The sequence below is a fragment of the Xenopus tropicalis genome, chromosome 1 (genome assembly GCF_000004195.4).
Source record: "Xenopus tropicalis strain Nigerian chromosome 1, UCB_Xtro_10.0, whole genome shotgun sequence".
In the NCBI taxonomy this organism is placed as follows: Eukaryota; Metazoa; Chordata; class Amphibia; order Anura; family Pipidae; genus Xenopus; species Xenopus tropicalis.
Genome location: NC_030677.2, coordinates 148768718 through 148789819, shown reverse-complemented (window position 1 = coordinate 148789819; position 21102 = coordinate 148768718). Strand labels below are relative to the sequence as shown.

Here is a 21102-nt window from a genome sequence, read left to right as displayed (position 1 = left end):
AGGCTGGTCGTACACATATTGATACTGTCATACAAAGCAAGGTTTCATACAGTATTTGGTACTTGTATGGTGACTTGCTGCCCCTGACCAATATCATGTACTATGGATAATGGACTGATCAGGGATTAATCAATGCCTGAAAGTCTGCCCGTGTGTGGGTGATTTTACTGCCCACAATATGGGCAGAAGTGTTGCCTCCAGTGGGGGGGGGGGGGAGGATGTGTGATCTCTGTTGTGAATCTGCAGTAAAATAGTTTGTGCTTTTGAACCGAAAGCTGTTGAAAGGAAGGATGTTAGAGACATGGCAAAAACTTTGTATGCTGCCCTTATGTGTGTTGTTGCTTTTGTTTAATTTGTGTGATTGGGATTGCATGTGTGCCAAGTCATGTTGTACATATCTTTGAATGGGGTTGCTAATAGCTGGCCTCTATGTTTAGGCTAAAGACTGGCCATGCTTGAAGCCAATAAGTCTTAAGGAATAGGAGGCTATTTGATAAGGAAAAACTTCAGGACACACATTAATATACTGATAACTTTATCTTGCTTACATCCACAAATCAAATGCAGTTATACAGCATGTATAGTGCAAAGGAGAAAAAGGACATTTTATTTTTGTATTGCATCTGGCAGTCAGACCTGTTTAAAATGTGTGAATGTGTAATATGGCTGGTAACCAGTTGTTCTAGCCCTCTGGATATCCTCATGTTCTTATACACCTTTGGTTGGCTCTAGCCCTGCTTAATAAAAAGTTTCTTGTACATCAGTGTGCAGGGCAAATTGTGAGTACATAGTCCCTAGAGAAATGAAATTTTCTGTGTTTTTTTCCTGACCAGTTATTCTTATATTTCTTCACTTCCAGTCCTTCACCACTCTTCCATCTATTAGACTTGCATAAGCAGCTTAGAGACGTGAGAATCTTTTTATCACTGTGAATTTTCAGCAAAAGTTCCTAATCTAAAACCCAAAGGGTTGTCTGGAAAGATTCTAGGTCTATTGCTTTGCTTATGGTACATAAAACAAATAAGTGCCTTAGAGTGCCAAGAGCATTTTGGAGTCATAATTATGTGTCAACAAGAGGAGCAGTTGTCTTAGGGCTGTGGCACATGGGGAGATTATACAACATTTACGACTAAATGCCTCATGCCATTAGCTTTAGATAGCGACCAGGACTTAATATTTCATATTTCACTTGGGTGAAATCTCATGTGGTTTAAACAGAACAAATAAAGCCAGTAAGCTATGGCTATAGCCAGAGACGTTTAAGTGTTATAATAACTAAGTTCTGGGTAAGCATGAAACACGTTAGGCTTTGTATATGGGGTTAAAAATATTTTTTAACTCTATCTGTGCAAGAATATATATTTAATGGTAAGTCATCCCAGGGTACTATACAAGCTTATCTCTGTGATTGCCAAACCTCTTTACTTCATTTTTCAGGATTCCTTGAGGTCTGGCATGGTGCCGAGAGACTGGCAAATTGCTAATGTGGTGCCGTTATTCAAAATTCCTGAAAACAATAGGCTTGTTAGTTTGACATCAGTGGTAAGAAAGCTTTTGGAAGGGGTAATAAGGGATAGGATGCATGAATACATAACAAATCATAATACAATGAGTTTGTGCCAGCATGGTTTATGCATAATAGATCTTGCCAGAATCATGTCTTCTATGAGAAGGTGAGCAGGAACCTCTGGGGTGGTTGTGGATGTGATCTACTTCATTAAAGCACTTGATACAGTACAACACAGAAAGTTACTGGTTAAGGAATATTGACCTAGAAAACAATAGAGAACCTGATAAAGGATAGATTACATAGTGGTTGTAAGTGGAACATTTTCTAATTGGGCCAGTGTTGTACCGCAGGGGTCAGTCCTTGGTCCTTTGCTTTTTAACTTTTCTATTAATGACCTGGAGGTGGGCTTAGAAAGAACTGTTTCTATTTTTGCTGATGATACTAAATTGTGCAAAACTATGTTTGATGCAGGATGCTGCCACTTTGCAGAGGGGTTTCACTAAATTTGAAAACTGGGCAGCAAACTGTTAAAGGAAATAACATAAATATGGGTTATACACTAAACGTGGATAACAAGCTGTGCAACCCTAGGTGAGTTAGCCTTAAAGGACAAGGAAATGCAAAGTCACTTGGGGGTGCCAAAATGTTAGGCACCACCAAGTGAATTAAATCGCTTACCTTGTACCCCGGGCTGGTGCCCCTGTACAGAGAGAACAGCACCAGCCCGGGGTACCTGTAGCGCTTCCTCCTACCATCTTCTGTCACGCGCGCATGCGCAATAGAGTGAAAAGCCGAACTTTAACAGAGAAGTCAGCTTTTCACTCTACTGCGCATGCGCCTGTCCTTAGTCCTTCCAAAAGCGAAGGCGGAAGGAGGAAGAGCTGCACTACAGGTACTCCGGGCTGGTGCTGTTCTCTCCTAACAGGGGCACCAGCCCGGGGTACAAGGTAAGCGATTTAAGTCACTTGGGGGTGCCTAACATTTTGGCACCCCCAAGTGACTTAGCCTTTCCTTGTCCTTTAAGCTTTTCGTCTCACTAAGAGACACTTAATCCTAGGCTATGCTTAAATGTCTTGATTGAGTCCGTATACAAAAAAATAGTATTTTATCTAAGTTTTAGAACTGTGCGTATTTTCTATGGTTTTTTTTGGCGTTAATTTGCACAACTTTTTCGTACTTTGCAACAATTTGCGCGACAAAATCGTATTTGTCACGAGTACGAAAATTTCGGATTCATTTAAGCTTCGGGATCGTGACTTTCCTTGGGCCAGGTTGGAGCTGCAGAGTCCCATTGAGTCCTATGGAAGGCTTACAAACTCATGCACTAAAAGTTCAAAGTCAGAAAGGTTTTCTCAACGTTTGCAATCGTTCGGATACGAAAATTTCAACGTATTGATCGTTTCAATACGAAAATTTCGGAACTTTAAAATTTTCGTATTCAAACGAAAAGAATTTATGTAACATTTGCGATCATCAGAAATGATCGGATTTCGTGATTATCGTGAAAATAAATCTGATTTTCTTTATTTTTTTTTTAATTTAGCTTTATGGCTTAAGGTTTAAAAAATATATATATATTTTTTGATATAGAAAACTTTAAAATTGCCATATAGTTGTGCTCATTATAGATCAATTTTGTAAAAATTTACAGATTAATAGCATAATGCCTATACATATTTAAATAAATCATGGACAAATACGTTGTGTAAATAACGCTATTTCGATGTTGAAGTAGAAGTTTAAACAGTAGTGTTAACTAATTCATTTTCTGCAGGCTTAGAGGTAGTAACACTAAATATATACTTATTCCTCTCCAGTATTTTAGAAACAGCAGCAGAACACTTGAACAAACACACAAACCAACTCGAGACATACACATGCAACTGGTGGGGAAATATGACCGCCTCTGCCTAGAGCACTAGTGTTCTTAACTATTGGAAACAGATTGTAAGAGGCAAAATATGTCAAATACAGTGAATATGTATATCATTTATTAATATACTTTTTATATTTAACCTGGCAGTATTCAAAAATGTCACCATAACCTCATATTATATCTGTATTGTGCTTAGCAGAGGATCATGTTTATGCTGGCATAGTTTTAGGGTGTCTCTGTGTACAGGTCATAAGGAGACCTACGGTATAATCCTTATACTCCAGGTCCTTGCTTTGGAGTGTTCCATTTTGCGAGGCCTTGATGAAAAGGTTCTTAAATAGGTTTAATGTTTTACCAGAGGTTACCCCCCCCCCCCCCCCAACAAAATGTTCTTTAACTGGCAAAGAGCAGTGAACTGGATGTTGGGTGCCAGTTATGGTTGCCACTTACAGGATTTTACAATGGATTTATCAACTTTCTAGCAGCCAAGTACCCATGTTCTGCTAGTATGTATGCCCCAATGCAGCTGACAATGAAGGGGTTAATAAGCTTAGATGAATAATTATTTTCTTATTCATTTGTGTTTATATATAAGAGAATGTTAGTAACCCTTTACTGAAGTTTTTCTTCAGTATAGGGTTACTCTGCTATCCCACACTTTCAAGGTATGGTGGAGGAGGGTTAAGCCATCATTATCTGCTGCCTGTGACAAGAGACTCAAACCAATGACATAGTAATAACTTTTATGTTATATTATTAATACAAAGATTTTGGTATGCCACATGTACACTTTTTGGGGTAAATAAATTTGCCAGTAAGAGGGTCATTTCACAGTTTGGATCTGCTTACTTATATAAATTATATCTTAGCTGTCTTAAATTAGCAGATATAGTATGGAAATCCAAATTACAGAAAAATTCCTTATCAAGAAAAAACCAGAGCACACCAGGTAATACACCCTATACCTGTGTATATAGATACAGGTATGGGATCTGTTTTATGGCAATTCATTATCCAGAAAACTCCAAATTAAGGGAAGGCCATCTCCCATAAACTCAATTTTAAGCAAATAATTTTATTTTTAAATCAGATTTCCTTATTCCCTCTAATAATAAAACTGTTCCTTGTCCTTGTTAGGGCTTATTTAATGTTTCAAGAATTCTGTAAAATAGGTCCCATACCTGTACATACTTATATATCTATGAGTTTGTGTATATGAAATGTGTATAATAGTTGTAAAATAATTTAATCAATGCATGAATCTGATGTAATTCCATAATACGCTTTGCTCAGGATTTTGTGTTTTCTGTTTTTTGCAGATTCATTTAAAATGAACCAAACAATGGGCTGTAAACTCTCCAATGGCAGCACCTGCATTGATCACCTGACTGATGTTTGATCCTAAAAGGTAGTCTTGTCATTACTTCTGTATCCAGGAAGTAGAATACAGGAGCACTACGCTTTAGGGGACGTGTTTACTAAGATTGGAGATAAATAACACCAGCAATGTTGCCTGTAGCAACCAATCAGATCTTTGGTTTTGATTTTCAACTTGGGTTGTTCAGATCTAATTGCTGAATGGTTGCTTTGGGCAACATCACCCGTGACATTTATCTCCCATCTCTAACTCAAATTATCTAATGACAGTATCTGTACATGTATGCTTTGCTTGCTAAAATTCCACAACTTCACAGCTCTCACAGTACATTTTTTTTTTTTTTTTTTTAAATATTTAAACGGAACCTCCTTTCTTCTAAACTAAGTGGGTGCCCTTGTGTTGAAAGGACCTACTGGTAAATAAAACATTAGAAAGGTTATTATATGATCCCCTTATATATTTATACATAGTTATCATGTCACCTCTTAAAGGTGAAGGAAGGGAAGGCTAAGTCACTTGGGGGTGACCCCCCAAGTGACTTTAAGTGCTTATCTTGTACCCCGGGCTGGTGCCCCTGTTAGGAGAAAACCGCACCAGCCCAGGGTACCTGCAGCGAGCGCTTCTTCTTCCTGCTTCGCGATTGTGCATGTGCAGTAGAGTGAAAAGCCGTACTTTAACAAAGTCGGCTTTTCACTCTACTGCGCATGCGACGGCCCAGGGATTTTGCCGGCAGAGCGAACACGGAAGGAGGAAGCGTTCGCTACAGGTACCCCGGGCTGGTGCGGTTTTTCTCTGAACAGGGGCACCAGCCTGAGGTTCAAGGTAAGCGATTAAAGTGACTTGGGGGTTGCCTAACATTTTGGCACCCCCAAGTGACTTAGCCTTTCCTTCTCCTTTAAGCCCCTTTTCTCCAACAACCCTAACTTGGCCAGTCTTTCTTCATAACTGAGACTTTCCATACCCTTTACCAGCTTAGTTGCCCTTCTCTGGACCCTCTCTAATTCAATAATGTCCCGTTTGAGCACTGGAGACCAAAACTGAACAGCATATTCTAGATGGGGCCTTACCAGCGCTCTGTAAAGGGGAAGAATAACCCCCTCCTCCCGTGAATCTATACCCCTTTCAATACAGCTCAAAACCTTGTTTGCCCTTGCAGCTGCTGCCCGGCATTGCTTGCTACAGCCACGTTTATCATCAACAAGGACTATGATTTTAGCAGTGATTATGATGCACTAATAATTGGCCCAGTGCCTACAGTTTTGTAATGTAATTCAGTTAGCTGTCCTTGTAACATTATTATTTACAAGTGCAAAATCTGAATCCTCCAAAAATATAATTATAAGATATTTTTGATGTATAAGATTTTTTTCGCCAGGTATACAGGCATTCATAAAAGATGATTTAAAATGAGGAATATCAGTCTATACTGGGTGTTTTATTTTTCATTTTAATTTTTTTTAAGTACCTGTTAATAGTCAGTCTGTTCCATGTAGTTTTTATGAATTAATTTCTCTATCAGTAATGCACATTCCTGATGCATTGTTGTTTTGTTTGGATATACCATTGAATAATAAGGAAACTAACAAAGCGTAGTGCCCAGAACATATGCAGAACCCTATTCAGTGTTGGCTTCTTGACTGCCTTTACTTTGGTTAAAAGGGAAAGGAACCAGATATTGCACCACACTAGTTTTATTTATTTATTTTTGGCTTCTCTAAAGAATCATGGATTATTACAAAATAGTTGTGTTTTTTTGCCACAAAGTATCATTGGACCTGCAGTCGCAGTACAGATTTATATATTATTTGCAAGGTTTGAGTATTAGATTTCTGGCTCTTGTTCTGGCAACAGAATTTCCCAAAAGGAAGGATGAAAGAAGAACAAACCAATATACTGCCACCTGGTGTACATTAGCTGCAAAATTTGCAACAAAGTACAAACAAAGTTATATACGCAGACCAGTATATTGATTTATATATAAATCCAGAAAGCACATTTATTCATATGGGTTATTAGACCTTAAGTCAGTGAATGAATTTGTAGTTGGTAAAGCAATAATGGCAAGAAACAGGTAGGAACATAATGGACACAGGGACACAGCTGAATACACTAAGGCAAGCTGATAAATATATAATATTATGTGTTTTTTTTTATATACTTTTTACTCTTTAACACTCATTAACACTCAAGCCCACATATATAATAAAGGGCTAAGCATTTGCCCGGGTGCTGTAATCCCTTGCGCCCAATAAGATTTTTTCCTTTTAAACACATTACCAGGAGATACATATTTGAAGCAATTGGTTGTTTGAAGAGATTTGGCTGTAGCAGAAATAGGCAATAATAGAAGAAATGGGATATATTAAAATAAGAAAGGTCAATTTTTGAGCAGTGCACGGCATTGTTTAAAATATGGTTTAAAGGAGATAAAAGATATCTTAGAGTTGTGAAAATCTGTATTAAATTGTCAATGACACTTGATGAATGCATTACTGCTAGACATGATATGGGACTGTATCAGAATATTATTGGATGTGCAGGGGAAAGATAAGTTTGCATTTCTGAGCTATCTATCAGCTCTGCTAGATCTAGTCTTGACATGAAACATGCAAAATGATTAGTAAACAGAGCTTTGTGTCTTTTTCTGTGGATTTGCTGTCTACATATATATTATTGATTTGCATTCATTATCTAAGAAACTTTTTGTTCTTAAATATTCAGATGGCAGACTTGTGATAAAATAAGAATGTTTAAATAGCGAGTCAAGACACTGAAAGAAAAACACAAGTATAAATTCAAATTTGCTCTTTGAGCATAACACAAGTTACATTTTGCAGTAATACATACTTTTTATGAGGGTTTCTGCTTTAAAGGGCAATTAGATCCCTATAAACAAATAGGCTAGGCCCGGGATCTAAACTCAAAACATTGCTGCTAGCTTTTCTGAGAACTTTTGTAATATTCTGATCATTTTCTCATATTGGCAGTTTCTAAGATATAAGTAGTTTTAAAACCCCTGTCTCTCTGTCATATCAGTGAGTCTAAAACTGCTAGTATCTTAAACCACTAAAAATAGACAATGTACACTATAAATGTGTTCGGATGACCATGCTGGAAGTCTACATATGAAAGAATGTTTTTATGAGATAGCTATAACTGAGAACTAGAAAATAAATCATTAGGGTGGTAAGTGTCAGGCTATGCAGCATGTATAGCAGGGAGTTGGGAAAGTAACAGTGAATGTTCCCTAACCGCTACCAAGGATTTTCCTTCAAGGAAAGCAATGTTCTCTCACTAGGCAACATCCTCTTCACTCCATACTCATCATGTTTTAGCCACTTCTTGCATGTATGTGTTTCACATAAGGCAGATTTGCCTTGTAGGAATTGAGGAATAAGTCATTCTATTTAAACTTAAGGTTTTTCTTCAGTCTAACACAGACCACTGCACATTTTGTATTTTGACATTTTCTAATTGTCTCTTGATGATCATTCCTTAGATGATGTCATACTATAGAATATAGGTAAACCCAAAATACAGAATTTCAAAAACAAAATCTACTTATATAATATATCACTAATGGCCATTATTTAAAAGGATTGTTGATTCACTATGGTTAAAAAATTGTCTGTTCTGTATGCTTTTCTTACTACTTCCCATGTCTAACAAAGCAAGCATTTTACCATCTGTACTCATATAGGGAAATAAGAGGCTCCATTAAAAAGTTCTAAATATATATTTACAGCAATACATCTTATTTAACCTGCAAAAGCGAAAACAATATTCAGTTAATATGGCATAAGCATGCAGTATAGTAGAGAGATTTATCTTAAAAATGGCACTTACCATGGTATGGGATCCCTTATCCAGACACCCGTTATCCAAATTACAGGAGGGCTATTTCCCATAGTCTCTATTTTAATCAAATAATTGTGATTTTTAAAAATGAGTCCCTTTTTTCTCTGCGGTTAAAGTACCTTGTACTTGATCTTAACTAAGACATTAATTTGGGTTTATTTCATGGTTAAATAATTATTAGCAGATTTGCGATATGGTGATCCAAATTACAGAAGGATCCCTTATCTGAAAAACCCCAGGTCCCAAGGATAATAACTCCTACATCTGTAATAGCCATTCTTATATTGTGTGTCAGAGTAAAATTATTGTGTATTACTAGAAAAGGGTTGATTTAGTTTGGGGAAGTGAGATAGGAAAGTAGATCCACAGAGTGTATATTTTAATTCTTATATTGCACACATGCTGTAAAACCTGGATTTGACAGATATAATCGATTTCATAGGGTTTTCTCCCCCGCAAAAAGAAAAGGCTTTTTTTGGGGGGGTTTTGTAAACTAGAATATCAAGCAATTTCTGTATAGCACACTGTGCAGAAGGTGTATGTCCGGTGAATATTAATAAGATACTAATCTTATTGTAGGAAGCTCATTTTAGTTGAAAAGGGTAGTTTGCCTTATATTAACTTTTTGTATGTTGTAGTTGATCTACATTGTTATTTTTTATGGTTTTTAAATGATTACAGTTTTGTATGTAGCTGACCAGTTTTGAATATCTATAGCTAGGGCTTTACCCTAGCAACTAGGTCATGATTGGAAAGGCAGAATGGAATATGAGTAGGAGAGGGGCTCTATAGAAAGGCAAGCCATAAAAAGTAACAAAAACAATAACAATATCACCTTACAGTGCAATCCGTTTTCTAGGTTCCTGGAGTCAGTGGCTTCAACAACCAATTTAGAATAATACATAAATTGTTAAAAGGTTGGTAAGGCTAATTTAAAGGTGTATTGCCCTTTAAAGTGACTCAACATAATTCAGTAAATATTATACAGGACATGCAAATATTAAATAAAATGAATTCAACTAAACACATTTAACAATGCATCACCTATGCACAGAAAATTGTAGCCTTTATTTGCAGCAGTAAAAGGTTCAAAATCAGTTTGTTGAAATTCATCACTACATCTTTGGTTCAATACATGTGCAAGCATTGAGATTCAGTGAATTCCAGCAGTTGTAATGTCATTTTCTATACACAATGGTTGAGCAGTTTGCAGCAGGGCAAAAGGTTGAAGGAGTTAACAAACCATATAAACTTCATGCTTCATGTTTATAGCTATGATTGTCCCCCTTTATTTTTTCATTACTGATTGTTCATCTAGCCCTCTAGGCCAATTTTTTTATGTGTAATGCATTCTTAGTACTGGATCTTCTACGTTTTATGTACAAATGGCCATTGGAGGGTAACTTTGTATTTTTTTTATACAGTTAAATAACTGTATATTTCTTTCCTGTAGGTTGATAATTGTGGAACAGTTATTGTGCTAAAAGTTAAAAAGGACTGGATGTTTGCCCCGAATGTGGACCAATGAGAATGCGGTTCACAGTGAGAAAGGCGCTGTTCATTGTGTCCTCTATAATACTGGTGGCATTAGCAGTGCACCTTGGACAACAAATGCTAGAATGCCAACAAATTCTTGATGAAAGCTATGGCAAAAGAAACCGGGGTGTTATGAAGCCAGAGAATGAAGAATTAGTCATGGTGGACACAAATAATATAGAATACAGATACAGCAAGGACATGCCCCTCATATTTATAGGTGGAGTACCGCGGAGTGGTACAACATTAATGAGAGCTATGCTCGATGCCCATCCAGATGTCCGCTGTGGCGAAGAGACTCGTATTATTCCCCGTATTTTAGCGATGCGGCAAGCATGGTCGAAATCTGGCAGTGAAAAAATGCGCCTTGATGAAGCTGGTGTGACAGACCATGTGATGGATTCTGCCGTCCAAGCATTTATATTAGAAATCATAGCCAAGCATGGAGAACCTGCCAAATTGTTATGCAACAAGGACCCGTTTACTTTAAAATCATCCGTGTATCTTTCAAAATTATTTCCAAATTCAAAGTTTCTTTTAATGATACGTGATGGGCGTGCCTCTGTACATTCCATGATAACCAGGAAGATAACAATTGCAGGGTTTGATTTAAACAGCTACAGAGACTGCCTCACCAAGTGGAACAAAGCAATAGAGATAATGTATGCCCAATGCTTGGAAATTGGTGAGCGAAAGTGCCTTCCAGTATATTATGAACAGTTAGTTCTGCACCCTAAGCAAACCATGCGTTCAATTATTGAATTCTTGGGTATTTCATGGAATGATGCAGTTCTGCATCACGAGGAGCTGATTGGAAAACCTGGAGGAGTATCACTTTCAAAGTGAGTACAAGAACGGGCCAGTGGCATATGCTGTAGGATCGGGTTTATAATTTAATTCTCTATATTTAGATTTAAAGGCAAAAATATATATAGTATGAGGGGCAACTGGATGTAGCAGCAAGAAGGGAGATATTGTTACCTAAAATACATTATCTTACTTTCTCCTATTCAATAGCACCATCATTTCAAAGGTTTCTAAGGGAGTACAAAATGTATTTATGTATTCATTTATATGTTGTTATATTTTACTTCATAAGGAAAACATTCTGCATTTACTTTCCCCTGAGAGCTTCTTGCTTTTCCTTATTTCATAGTAAGCTACTGTTTACTACCAAAGAGAAAAACATTCCCCTCATTGTAATATTACCTTTAAAGTAGAATATATTTACAGGTTTTTTTTTTGTTTTTTTTTGTAAATAGAAAAAAAGTTATGTTCCCTAGCTTCTCCTTCAAGAAAGTGACCATTCCCTATTTAGAATGCATCCTGATGTGGAAATAGCACCTTCTGTGTTTTTTGATATCCAAAATTCAAAGCTTGTCAGTGCTCAGCAGTCTGGCTTTCAACACAACATAGAATCTACTGTCAGGGAATAAAGTTAAACAGATTCTAAAGTCTACGAGCTTCTGGGTGCAGAGGATCATTGGCTTTTTTATGGGCTTCTGCATTGTTCACCCACCTCTAGGCAGTGAGCACAGTGGGGTGGGGGTGGGGGGGAGTGGGCATTGGGGGACTATCACCTATTTTCAAAAACTCTATACTGCAAAAACTCAGTCAGTACTCCAGTGGGCTCCTATACCACCCCCAGCAGACACAGGGTCTTCTTGTTTTTACAGTTATGCATGTATAGTTTTTTTACAGTTATGTCTCCTTTTCCTATGTGTTCTGTTTACATTAACATGCACACATACCTGTTGTGGGGAATGGGACACACAGTGACACAACATACACAAACTGCTATTTGTATCAAGGTGTATTATTGCCAGCCAAGCGCTAAGGGAGTTAGGTACCACTAAGTACTATGTTTGCTCAGGAGCAATAACCCATAGCTATCAATCAGCAGGTAGCATTTAAATCACCTATTTAAAAGCAAACATCTTCTTGTTTGCTATGGGTTACTCCTTCTGGTCAAAGTTAGTGCTTATGTTTGCATAAGTGCATTGGGAAATTACTTTTTTTTATTTTATTTTTTTTGCTTGTTCCTGAAAAACATTCACTGCACTGTGGATTTCATTGTTTTTTTTTTTTTGTTTGTTTTATTTGCTTTTATTCGTTTTTTTTAACTAGTGATTTTATTGCATTCTGCATTGTTCTTCATTGCTTGTTTTTTGTCCGTAAAGGTGTTGGTGCAGTATTTTCATTTTGAGGTATCTACATGTCACATAGATAGACAGGTAACCCTAAGCGTGATGAAAGACCCCTGGCATTCATATTTATGATGATTTATTGCATCACGTGTGGGCAATATGGTTGTAAAATGGAAGCTAGCTGGGAATGGGGTCATTTTTCAAACTTTCATAAACATTTCTAACTTTCATAAAGCTTTCCAGTTTTGTAGTTTGAAGTAGAAAGTAGTAGCATAGAAAGACTTTATTATCTATATTGATAGTTACAAATTGTGAATTTAGTTAATATCTCTCCCACACCTAGATACTCTTTATACTGTAGAGAGCTACAACAAAGCAGGCCCAGTTGGCATAAAGAAGGGATTGTTTGTCTACAGCCTTAACTGTATATGGTTTACTTACAATAGGCCATAACTATATATGGTTTACATACAATAGGGTATTGTACGGCAGCCTAATGTACTGTTTAAAAAGTATGCCTACTAAAGTTTTATGTGTCTATAGTTCCCTTTTGACTATATGATTTTTGTCATTGCATTGTGTACTTTGGTACCTTAACCACTAGATGTCACACTTTGCATACATTATTTCATAAATGGTCCTTTCTGAAAAAAAACATTGGCTGAGCTACAACTTGCTACAGGGTACAAATATGTTACTTTCTACTGATCTTTCATTGTCATATCTATTACTTTGCAAGTGTGGATTATCTATTCTGCCGTCCATCAAAGAAAATCATCATTTGTATTCAGTTATGTATTTATATCTAACGTTCCCCCAACAAATCTGTCTTTCGAAGCAGATGTATTGTTTGCAGCCATAAAATATCCAATCCAGTGGCAAGGGTAAAATAACATGCTCAATTTAGATATCTCTACATCTGTAGTAAAATCTAATGACATATGGCATTATTTAAAAGTGCAGACTCATGCCTGGGGCCACATGGGCAACAAATTTGCTTTAGTGTCCCCTATCTCATGTAGCAAACTAAAAAACATAAGTTGCACATATTTTGGAAAAAAAAACTCATTATTCAAACATAAGCTCACATAACTGGGATGTACATAACAGTTATAACACAACCTGTTTAAAGGTTAAATATGCTAATTGCACAATTTTGTATGCAAATGTAGTGTGAGACTATTTAATCAAGTTCACTGCACTAGTTTGTATGCCTGACGAAGGGGCATACAAATATATATAAAATATATATATAAAATTAGAAAGAATATGCCGCACACTCAGGTCTTAGATGCAAAAAACACAAAAAAATTTTATTTGGATCAAGCTTGTGTGGCCGAAACGTCAGTCCTTGATCCAAATAAAAAATTTTTGTGTTTTTTGCATCTAAGACCTGAGTGTGCGGCATATTCTTTCTAATTTTGTATGCTCACTTTATACTGCACCCAGGCAAATTATTACTTCATTATACGTGAGTGCCTTCCTATATATATATATATATATATATATATATATATATATATATATATATATATATATATATATATATATATATATAATTACACAAAGGATGGCACACCGCTATATAACATACCTCGGGTGCACGGTAAAAAAAAAAATTCCAATACTGTAAAAAAGACCATATATATATATATATATATATATATATATATATATATATATATATATATATATATATATATATATAATGTATGTATATATGTGTGATGTATATGTGTCTGAATCGTTATTTTTTACACTGAATGCTAAAGTTAATTCACATTTCAGAACTGAGAAGTCAACAGACCAAGTAATGAAGCCAGTGAATCTTGAGGCTCTAATAAAGTGGGTTGGGAAATTACCAGCAGATATAGTAGATGATATGGCTCGTATTGCCCCCATGCTTGCAAGGCTTGGGTACGACCCCTTTGCAAACCCACCAAAGTATGGAAACCCAGATGCCATGGTGGTCAACAATACTCACAGAGTAAGTACATGCGAGTAGAATTTTATCATGTACTCCTTCATATTATCCAAGGAAGAGATTTAAAATTAGCACTGTGTAAAATATTAACATGTACAAACACTCCCATTCTCTCATTAGTCTGTTTCCACTAGACCAATCATAAGCAATAGCTTTTGACTGGGAGTCATGGGCTACAACTAAATTGCCCCTTTGTTAGCACATTTTCACCCTGGTCATTGAAAGGTTATTTAGGCTGTGACATTTTAGCAGATCCACCTCTGGTGTGACTGTAGAAAAGTTGCCAAAATGAAAAACTGGGCAGACCGATAACTGATAACCACATACATCCGATAGTGACTGCCCCTGATGCACAGGCTGAAATTCATCAGATCATAGGCAACTGCAGAGCCAACTTTTTAACACACTTGTAATGGCTGCTGCATATGAGCCCTATAATGATGGAACCTTCCTTATTGTACAGCCCCTTTATATGATGCCATTTTCAGTTGTATGCTGTCTAAGTGGTGCCCAACACAGGACATCAAGGTAAAAAGGCACTGCAGAAGGTTTCATTGTTTTCATGAGGCTGATGTATATCCTGTTACATACAGCAGCTGTATGGCATAAAAATGCTGGGGAAACTTTTCCGCATCAACTATCCCTTGCATACAGTATTTACCCTTATTTGTCCTTTTGTTTGGGAGTAACCATTTTGCTTGCATTGGTTGTGAGGTTCAATTTATAGGCTTTTCTTGACAGTATTTTAAGTTTAGATGTGTCAGATGCTCATACCACATTCATGTTACTGCTTAGTACCAAACCACAGTACATATTTTAGATGCTTACAGCATGTTCAAGGTTTAATGAACACATATAAAGTATGCATGTAAAGGCTTCAATCCATGGGTACTATTTATTTACATAGTGCCAACATTTTATACAGTGCTTTACAGAGATTATATATCATTCACATCAGTCCCTGCCCACAGTCTAAGGTCCCTATCACATTCACTAAGGTTAATTTATCAGGAACCAGTTAACTTGCCTGTATATGTGGAGGAAACCCATACAAGCACATCCAGATCATACAAACTCCATGTGTAGGCACACCTTTATAGAATAAATTTCAGACCTTGCCTTGAGCCTGCAGATTCACGTAGTCAGGTGGAAAAGTGTTTTTTTTTTTTTTTTTACTTATTCCTTTACATGGGGGAAACATTTATTAAAAAATAAATAATACATTTCCTTTGCATTAATATTCATAACTGTAATAATGGTGTTCATCGGAAATGTTTTAATTAACATGAACATTCGCTAATACATTATTTTTATCTTTTCTAGGTTATGAAGGGAGATTTTAAAACTCCTAGCAACTTAAAGGGATATGTGAAGGTTTGACCTTTGATCAATATATTAATGTTAATATGTGTTTAGGTATTAGCTCATGTTACGTGGTATCTGTAGCTGCTCCAAGGTACAGCAGCCCTATGACAATCAAGCCTGTGCCTCTGCTCAGTATCTTATGGCTGGTGGCTACTGGCATGTTCTATGCCAGCTGTAGGCCAACATGGATGGGCTGTATGCACATACAAGTATTTATTGCAAACACTTTTCTAGTACCTGCGTGCCCCTCACACTCTACATTATTACCCCAGGAAAAAGATGAACACAGAGTAGCAGTTTAAATGGGGACAACTGTTCTGTTATAGGGCTGTGGTATCTCTGGGCACATACAGCAGCATTATGGCATAAGCTAATCTCACTGATGGAGTTTAGTCTTTTAGACATTAGTTTCAGTCTAAATTATACTGAGCTAATAGAAGAGCTATAGTCATGCGAGTATAATTTTTCTTTTTAAGGTTTGTCTGGAAAGCTTTTAAGTTTGCTAGTTATATATTACATGCTGATAGGTGAATAATAGAGACTCCTGCTATGCAAAAGAAAATGACTTGCTATTATCTGCAGTTGTGATGTAATACAATATTTATCAAAAAATTATTAGAGCCCTAACAGACAGGCGCTTCATTTTCCTAGGAATTCTTCTCTTCCGCAGGCAATAAAGCAGCTGAAAATACCAGCCTGCATCCATTGAAATCACTGCATGTAAAACACTTTATATGCCGTGATCCCAGGAAGTTACTCAGAAATGCAAAGTGTTCTATATGCAGCAATTTCGGTGGGTGCAAACGGGCAGGTATTTTCAGTAGGGATGTATCAAATCCAGGATTCGGTTTGGGATTCGCCGAAGATTCTGCCTTTTTTTCAGGATCTGGATTTGTCTTAAGTGTCTGGCCAAACTGAATCCTTAAAATCACGTGACTTTTGGTTACAAAAGTAAATAAATTATGCGTGTGCTTCTGTTTAACGCTTCTGTGGCCTAATTTACATATGCAAATGAGGATTCTGATTTGGTTCGGTATTCAGTCAAATCTTCCATGAGGGATTTGGGGTTTGGCAGAACTCAAAATAAAACATTCAGCGCATCCCTAATTTTCAGGCACATTGTGGCCCACGGAAAATTTCCCGCGTTAAAATTAAAGTTCCCCTGTCTGTCATGGTCCTAATTGTTCTCTATGTAACACTGACATTTTCCACAGCACTTTACTTCATTCCCTTCCCCAACAGAGCTTACAGTCTAAGGTCCCTATTGCTTAAATCCTGTAGCCAATTTTATAAAAAGCCAAATAACATTCTGTATGTGTTTGGAGTGTAGAAGGAATTCCACAAAAACATGGGAGAACATCCAAACTCCTTGTAGTTAGTGCCCTGTCTAATATACCTAGTCATTATATGTGGTGTATTGTTAGAATATAGTTGTTTTAGTGAAGGTTAACCACTACTAATTATATACTGCCTTTTTGGCTTCAAATCATTCAAGTATGGCTTTAAAGAGTTGGTTAAATGTCATTATATGAAAATAGTAAGTCAGGCTTTTATTAACATCTATCCTTTTTTTTCCTCCAGGTTCATCAAAATAACTCTTCAAACTGGTGATTTTACAGCAATTCAGGTATTTAAAAATATCACTGGAAATTCTCCAGGACTTATGAGACTTAGGGAGCCACACACAGACAGATTTAATTTGCTGATCCAGCCCCTTTAGCCTGTTTCAGCAGGTTATCGTTAAATCAGCCTGATATTGTTCACCTCAAGGTGGGCATATTGAGAAAATATATGCTTATTTGGTAACCTTGCCAAACAACCATTTTTTTTCATATATGGCCAGCTTTGCAGGGGGATACAAAATGTGGCCCAAACTTGTTGCATTTCCCCCCAACCTTCCCCCCAGCGCTCCCTTAGTTTCCACTGAGTCCTACCTGCCGTCCGTCCTCCCTCTCAGCTCCCCCGTCACCTTCTCCACTACCAGGGGTGAGGACGCAGTGGGGGGCCGGGTAAATTCCCCTGGGGGGCCGGATCTGGCCCGCAGGTGGTAGTTTGAGGACCCCTGCTTTATAGAATATCATCAGAAAAGATTTTAATTTATTGTTACTTCACAAACTCAAGATTGCCCAAATGTTGGTATTCAGTGTATAATTAAATTCAGACAACTGAAACATGTTTAGATTATGGTATGGTTTATAGCAGTGATCCCCAACCAGTGGCTCATGAGCAACATGTTGCTCCCCAACCCCTTGGATGTTGCTCCCTGCTTTTGAGCTGGCCTTAAAGCAGGGGCTTATTTTTGAATTTCTGGTTTGGAGGCAAGTTTTGGTTGCATACAAACCAAGTATAATGCCAAACAGAGCCTTCTGTAGGCTGTCAGTCCAAATAGGGGCTATTAAGTAGCCAATTATAGCTCTTATTGGCACTTTAGGAACCTTTTTCATACTTGTGTTGCTCCCCAACACCTTTTCCATTTAATTGTGGCTCACATGTATAAAAGGTTGGGGATCCCTGGTTTATAGGAATATTCTGTTCTTAAAGGGCATTTAGCACCCTGAAATTGTTTCTCACACCCCAGCTGGGGCAGCGCATATACATAATGAGCGAGTCTCCCCGCTTGCTTGCTATGTGCATCCAACAAAATTTAATGTAGGGACAAATACATTTATCCAATCATATTTTCTTGTGTAGTTAGCTCGGAAATCTCCAGCCTGCTGCCCTTTAACTTTTAAATTAACTGCCCAATTCCAATTTTGATTTACTGCAAATATGCAAGTTTATACGAGGAATCCTTGGGAAGTGACAGTTAGATGGCACTGCAGCGTTGCTTTACTAATTCCCTGGGTTGGTGCATTTTCTTCTGCAGAGAATTCTTCTTTCCTTGTCCTTAAAAAATGACCCATAGCAAGGGCTGAACTTCCCAAGAGAATGTGACCAGAAAGGACCTAGCTGTCACACAAAATCTCAACTGTCGGCTGCATAAAAATTTTATTGTATGCAATGAAAGCTAATCCTCCATGGTGTAATGTAAAGGATTGCTGTCATTCTCTGCTTCTGCACTTCTCTGGGGGGTGGAATGCACTGGCCTATTTTATAATCATCAATACATTTTATTTTTTAGACAGTGAATTGTTTTTCCTTAAGAAGAAAGAAGAACCTCCTTAAAGGAAACTAAATATCCAAGCATATTGCTTGTCAGATGTTGCCAAACTGTGACTGCCCAGAGCGAATGTATTTGCACTTGTTTGTACGCTGGAATCTTTCCAATCTCACAGTAAAAACTGACGTCTCCAGCTTCTCTGAATTTACTGTGAAAGTTATCTGTGGATCTTTTTACTTGCTCTTCAATTTGGAAACTGTGTGACCAAGCATTTTTTTTTATTGAATTCTAAGTATTTTTACACCATTCAAAGCACTAGCACTCCCATTGCTTTTCCATATGCACAGATGGACAGACACACCACCTTTTAAACCCCCTTTTTAATATTGTTTTAAAGTAAGCGTCAATTTTTTTAAATTGGTGTCTCATGTCTAATATTCCAGTTTTTACTATTAAAATGTACATTATCAGTGGTATTGGCAGTGGTGCTACTCACCTTACAGAGATTACAGAGCCGTCGCTTTCCAAAAACAACTGGGAAGAGAAATATATTGATGTATGACATTACTTCTCAAAAGAAGAAAAATACACCTTTTTCAAATATATGTTCATTATCCAGTAATGTAGCAGGACCCTCCCCTCCAGGAAGCAAGTGTCTGGTATAAAGTTTATGCATCATTAAGTAAAAGTGGATGAATGAAAATGCCATAACCACTAATTACAACTGCAGTGTTATAATTATGTCCCGGCCTATAAAGTCCTGTGAGACCTGGAGCCGAACACAACACTTCTTCTCTGCGAATAACCAGCTACTAAATTGCTTGTTTGGCCTTGGCACTTACCATTGATCTCAATAGGGAAACAATCCTATTTGACAAAAAAGATTGTGTTCAAGGGGAACTTCTCATGGTAAGCAGTATGACCGTTGTCCCCATCCTGAAGAAACAGGAGTGAGATTAAAGGGGTGATTCACTTTTTGGTTAACATTTAATATGAGAGAATGTCCTATTCCTAGCATCTTTGCCGTTGGTCTTCAAGGTCTTTTTAATTATTTGCCTTCCTCTTTTACATCTTTAGCTTTCAAACAGGCATCACTGACCCCGGCAGCTAAAAAAAAAAAACTGCCCTGCGAGCTTATAATTTTATTATTATTGTTACTTTTTATTCTTTATCTTTCTATTCTGTCCTCCTATTTATATTCAAATCTTTCATTTAAAGGAACAGTAACACTAAAAAATGAAAGAGCTTTAAAGTAATAAATATATAATGCACTGTAAAACTGGTGTGTTTGCTACAGTAACACTACTATAATTTATATAATAAGCTGCTATGTTACATTACATAGTTACATAGGGTTGAAAAAAGACCTGTGTCCATCAAGTTCAACCCATCCAAGTAAACCCAGCACACCTAACCCACACCTACCAATCTATACACTCACATACATAAACTATAAATACAACCACTAGTACTAACTGTAGATATTAGTATCACAATAGCCTTGGATATTCTGATTGATCAAGAACTCATCCAGGCCCCTCTTAAAGGCATTAACACGGGGGCAGCCATTCAAGCTGGAAAAAAGGAGAAAAGGCACAGGTTACATAGCAGATAACAGATACGTTCTGTAGCATACAATAGTGTATTATCTGTTATCTGCTAAGTAACCTGTGCCTTTTCTCCTTTGAATGACTGCCTCCATGGCTACATAGCAGCTTATTTATATAAATTATAGTAGACTTTCTGAAGTAAACACACAACTTTTACCAGTGCAGGGCAGCAGCACATTATATTTTAGTTACTTTTATACACTTTCATTTTTTGGTGTTCCTTTAAGCCACTGGCTGGTTGCTAAGTTAAACAATACCCTAGCAGACAGCTGCTGAAATTCCAAATGAGAGCTGCCAAACAAAAAGCTAAATAAAAAAACAAAAACAAAACACAAATAATAAAAAATGAAAACCAATTGCAATTGGTATGGTTGTTTACATCATATTTAAAGTTAATTTAAAGGTGAATGACCCCTTTAGGGGAGCATGATTATGAAAGGGGACTATTCAGGGGCGTTTCTGGCGCTGAGCCACCCTGAGTGCCCCCTCCCCCCCATGCTTACCTTTTCAGCTTCGGAGGGAGTCAAGGGGGGGCCTCATCACTAGTGTAGTGAGTGCAATTGTGCACTCTGCACTAGCAGAGACAAATTTTTGTTTTAAAAAAACTAAAATGTGGCCTTAAAGTTATCAGGAGTGGCTTTTTGCTGCACCTGGTAAATTTGAGGGTGCTGCCACCTAAGGTGAATTTTTTCAACCCCCTTTATGGCAGCAGTGCCCCTGGGACTGTTCTTTGCACAG

At 37.2% G+C, this 21102-nt stretch overlaps 1 protein-coding gene across 3 annotated transcripts in view; it reads left to right on the top strand.

Moving 5' to 3' along the window:
• tpst2 (tyrosylprotein sulfotransferase 2) overlaps positions 1-19230 on the top strand; it is a 28539-nt gene extending 9309 nt beyond the window's left edge. For 2 of the 3 annotated variants that reach the window (XM_012963203.3, XM_031900437.1), the window contains 6 exons: positions 4706-4794; positions 10076-11000; positions 14094-14292; positions 15613-15663; positions 17236-17281; positions 18776-19230. In XM_012963203.3, the coding sequence (XP_012818657.1) occupies positions 10147-11000; positions 14094-14292; positions 15613-15663; positions 17236-17265 (1134 nt within the window). In that variant the 5' untranslated portion in view covers positions 4706-4794; positions 10076-10146 and the 3' untranslated portion in view covers positions 17266-17281; positions 18776-19230. 3 annotated transcript variants of the gene reach the window in all.
• Positions 19231-21102: the final 1872 nt, after the last annotated feature.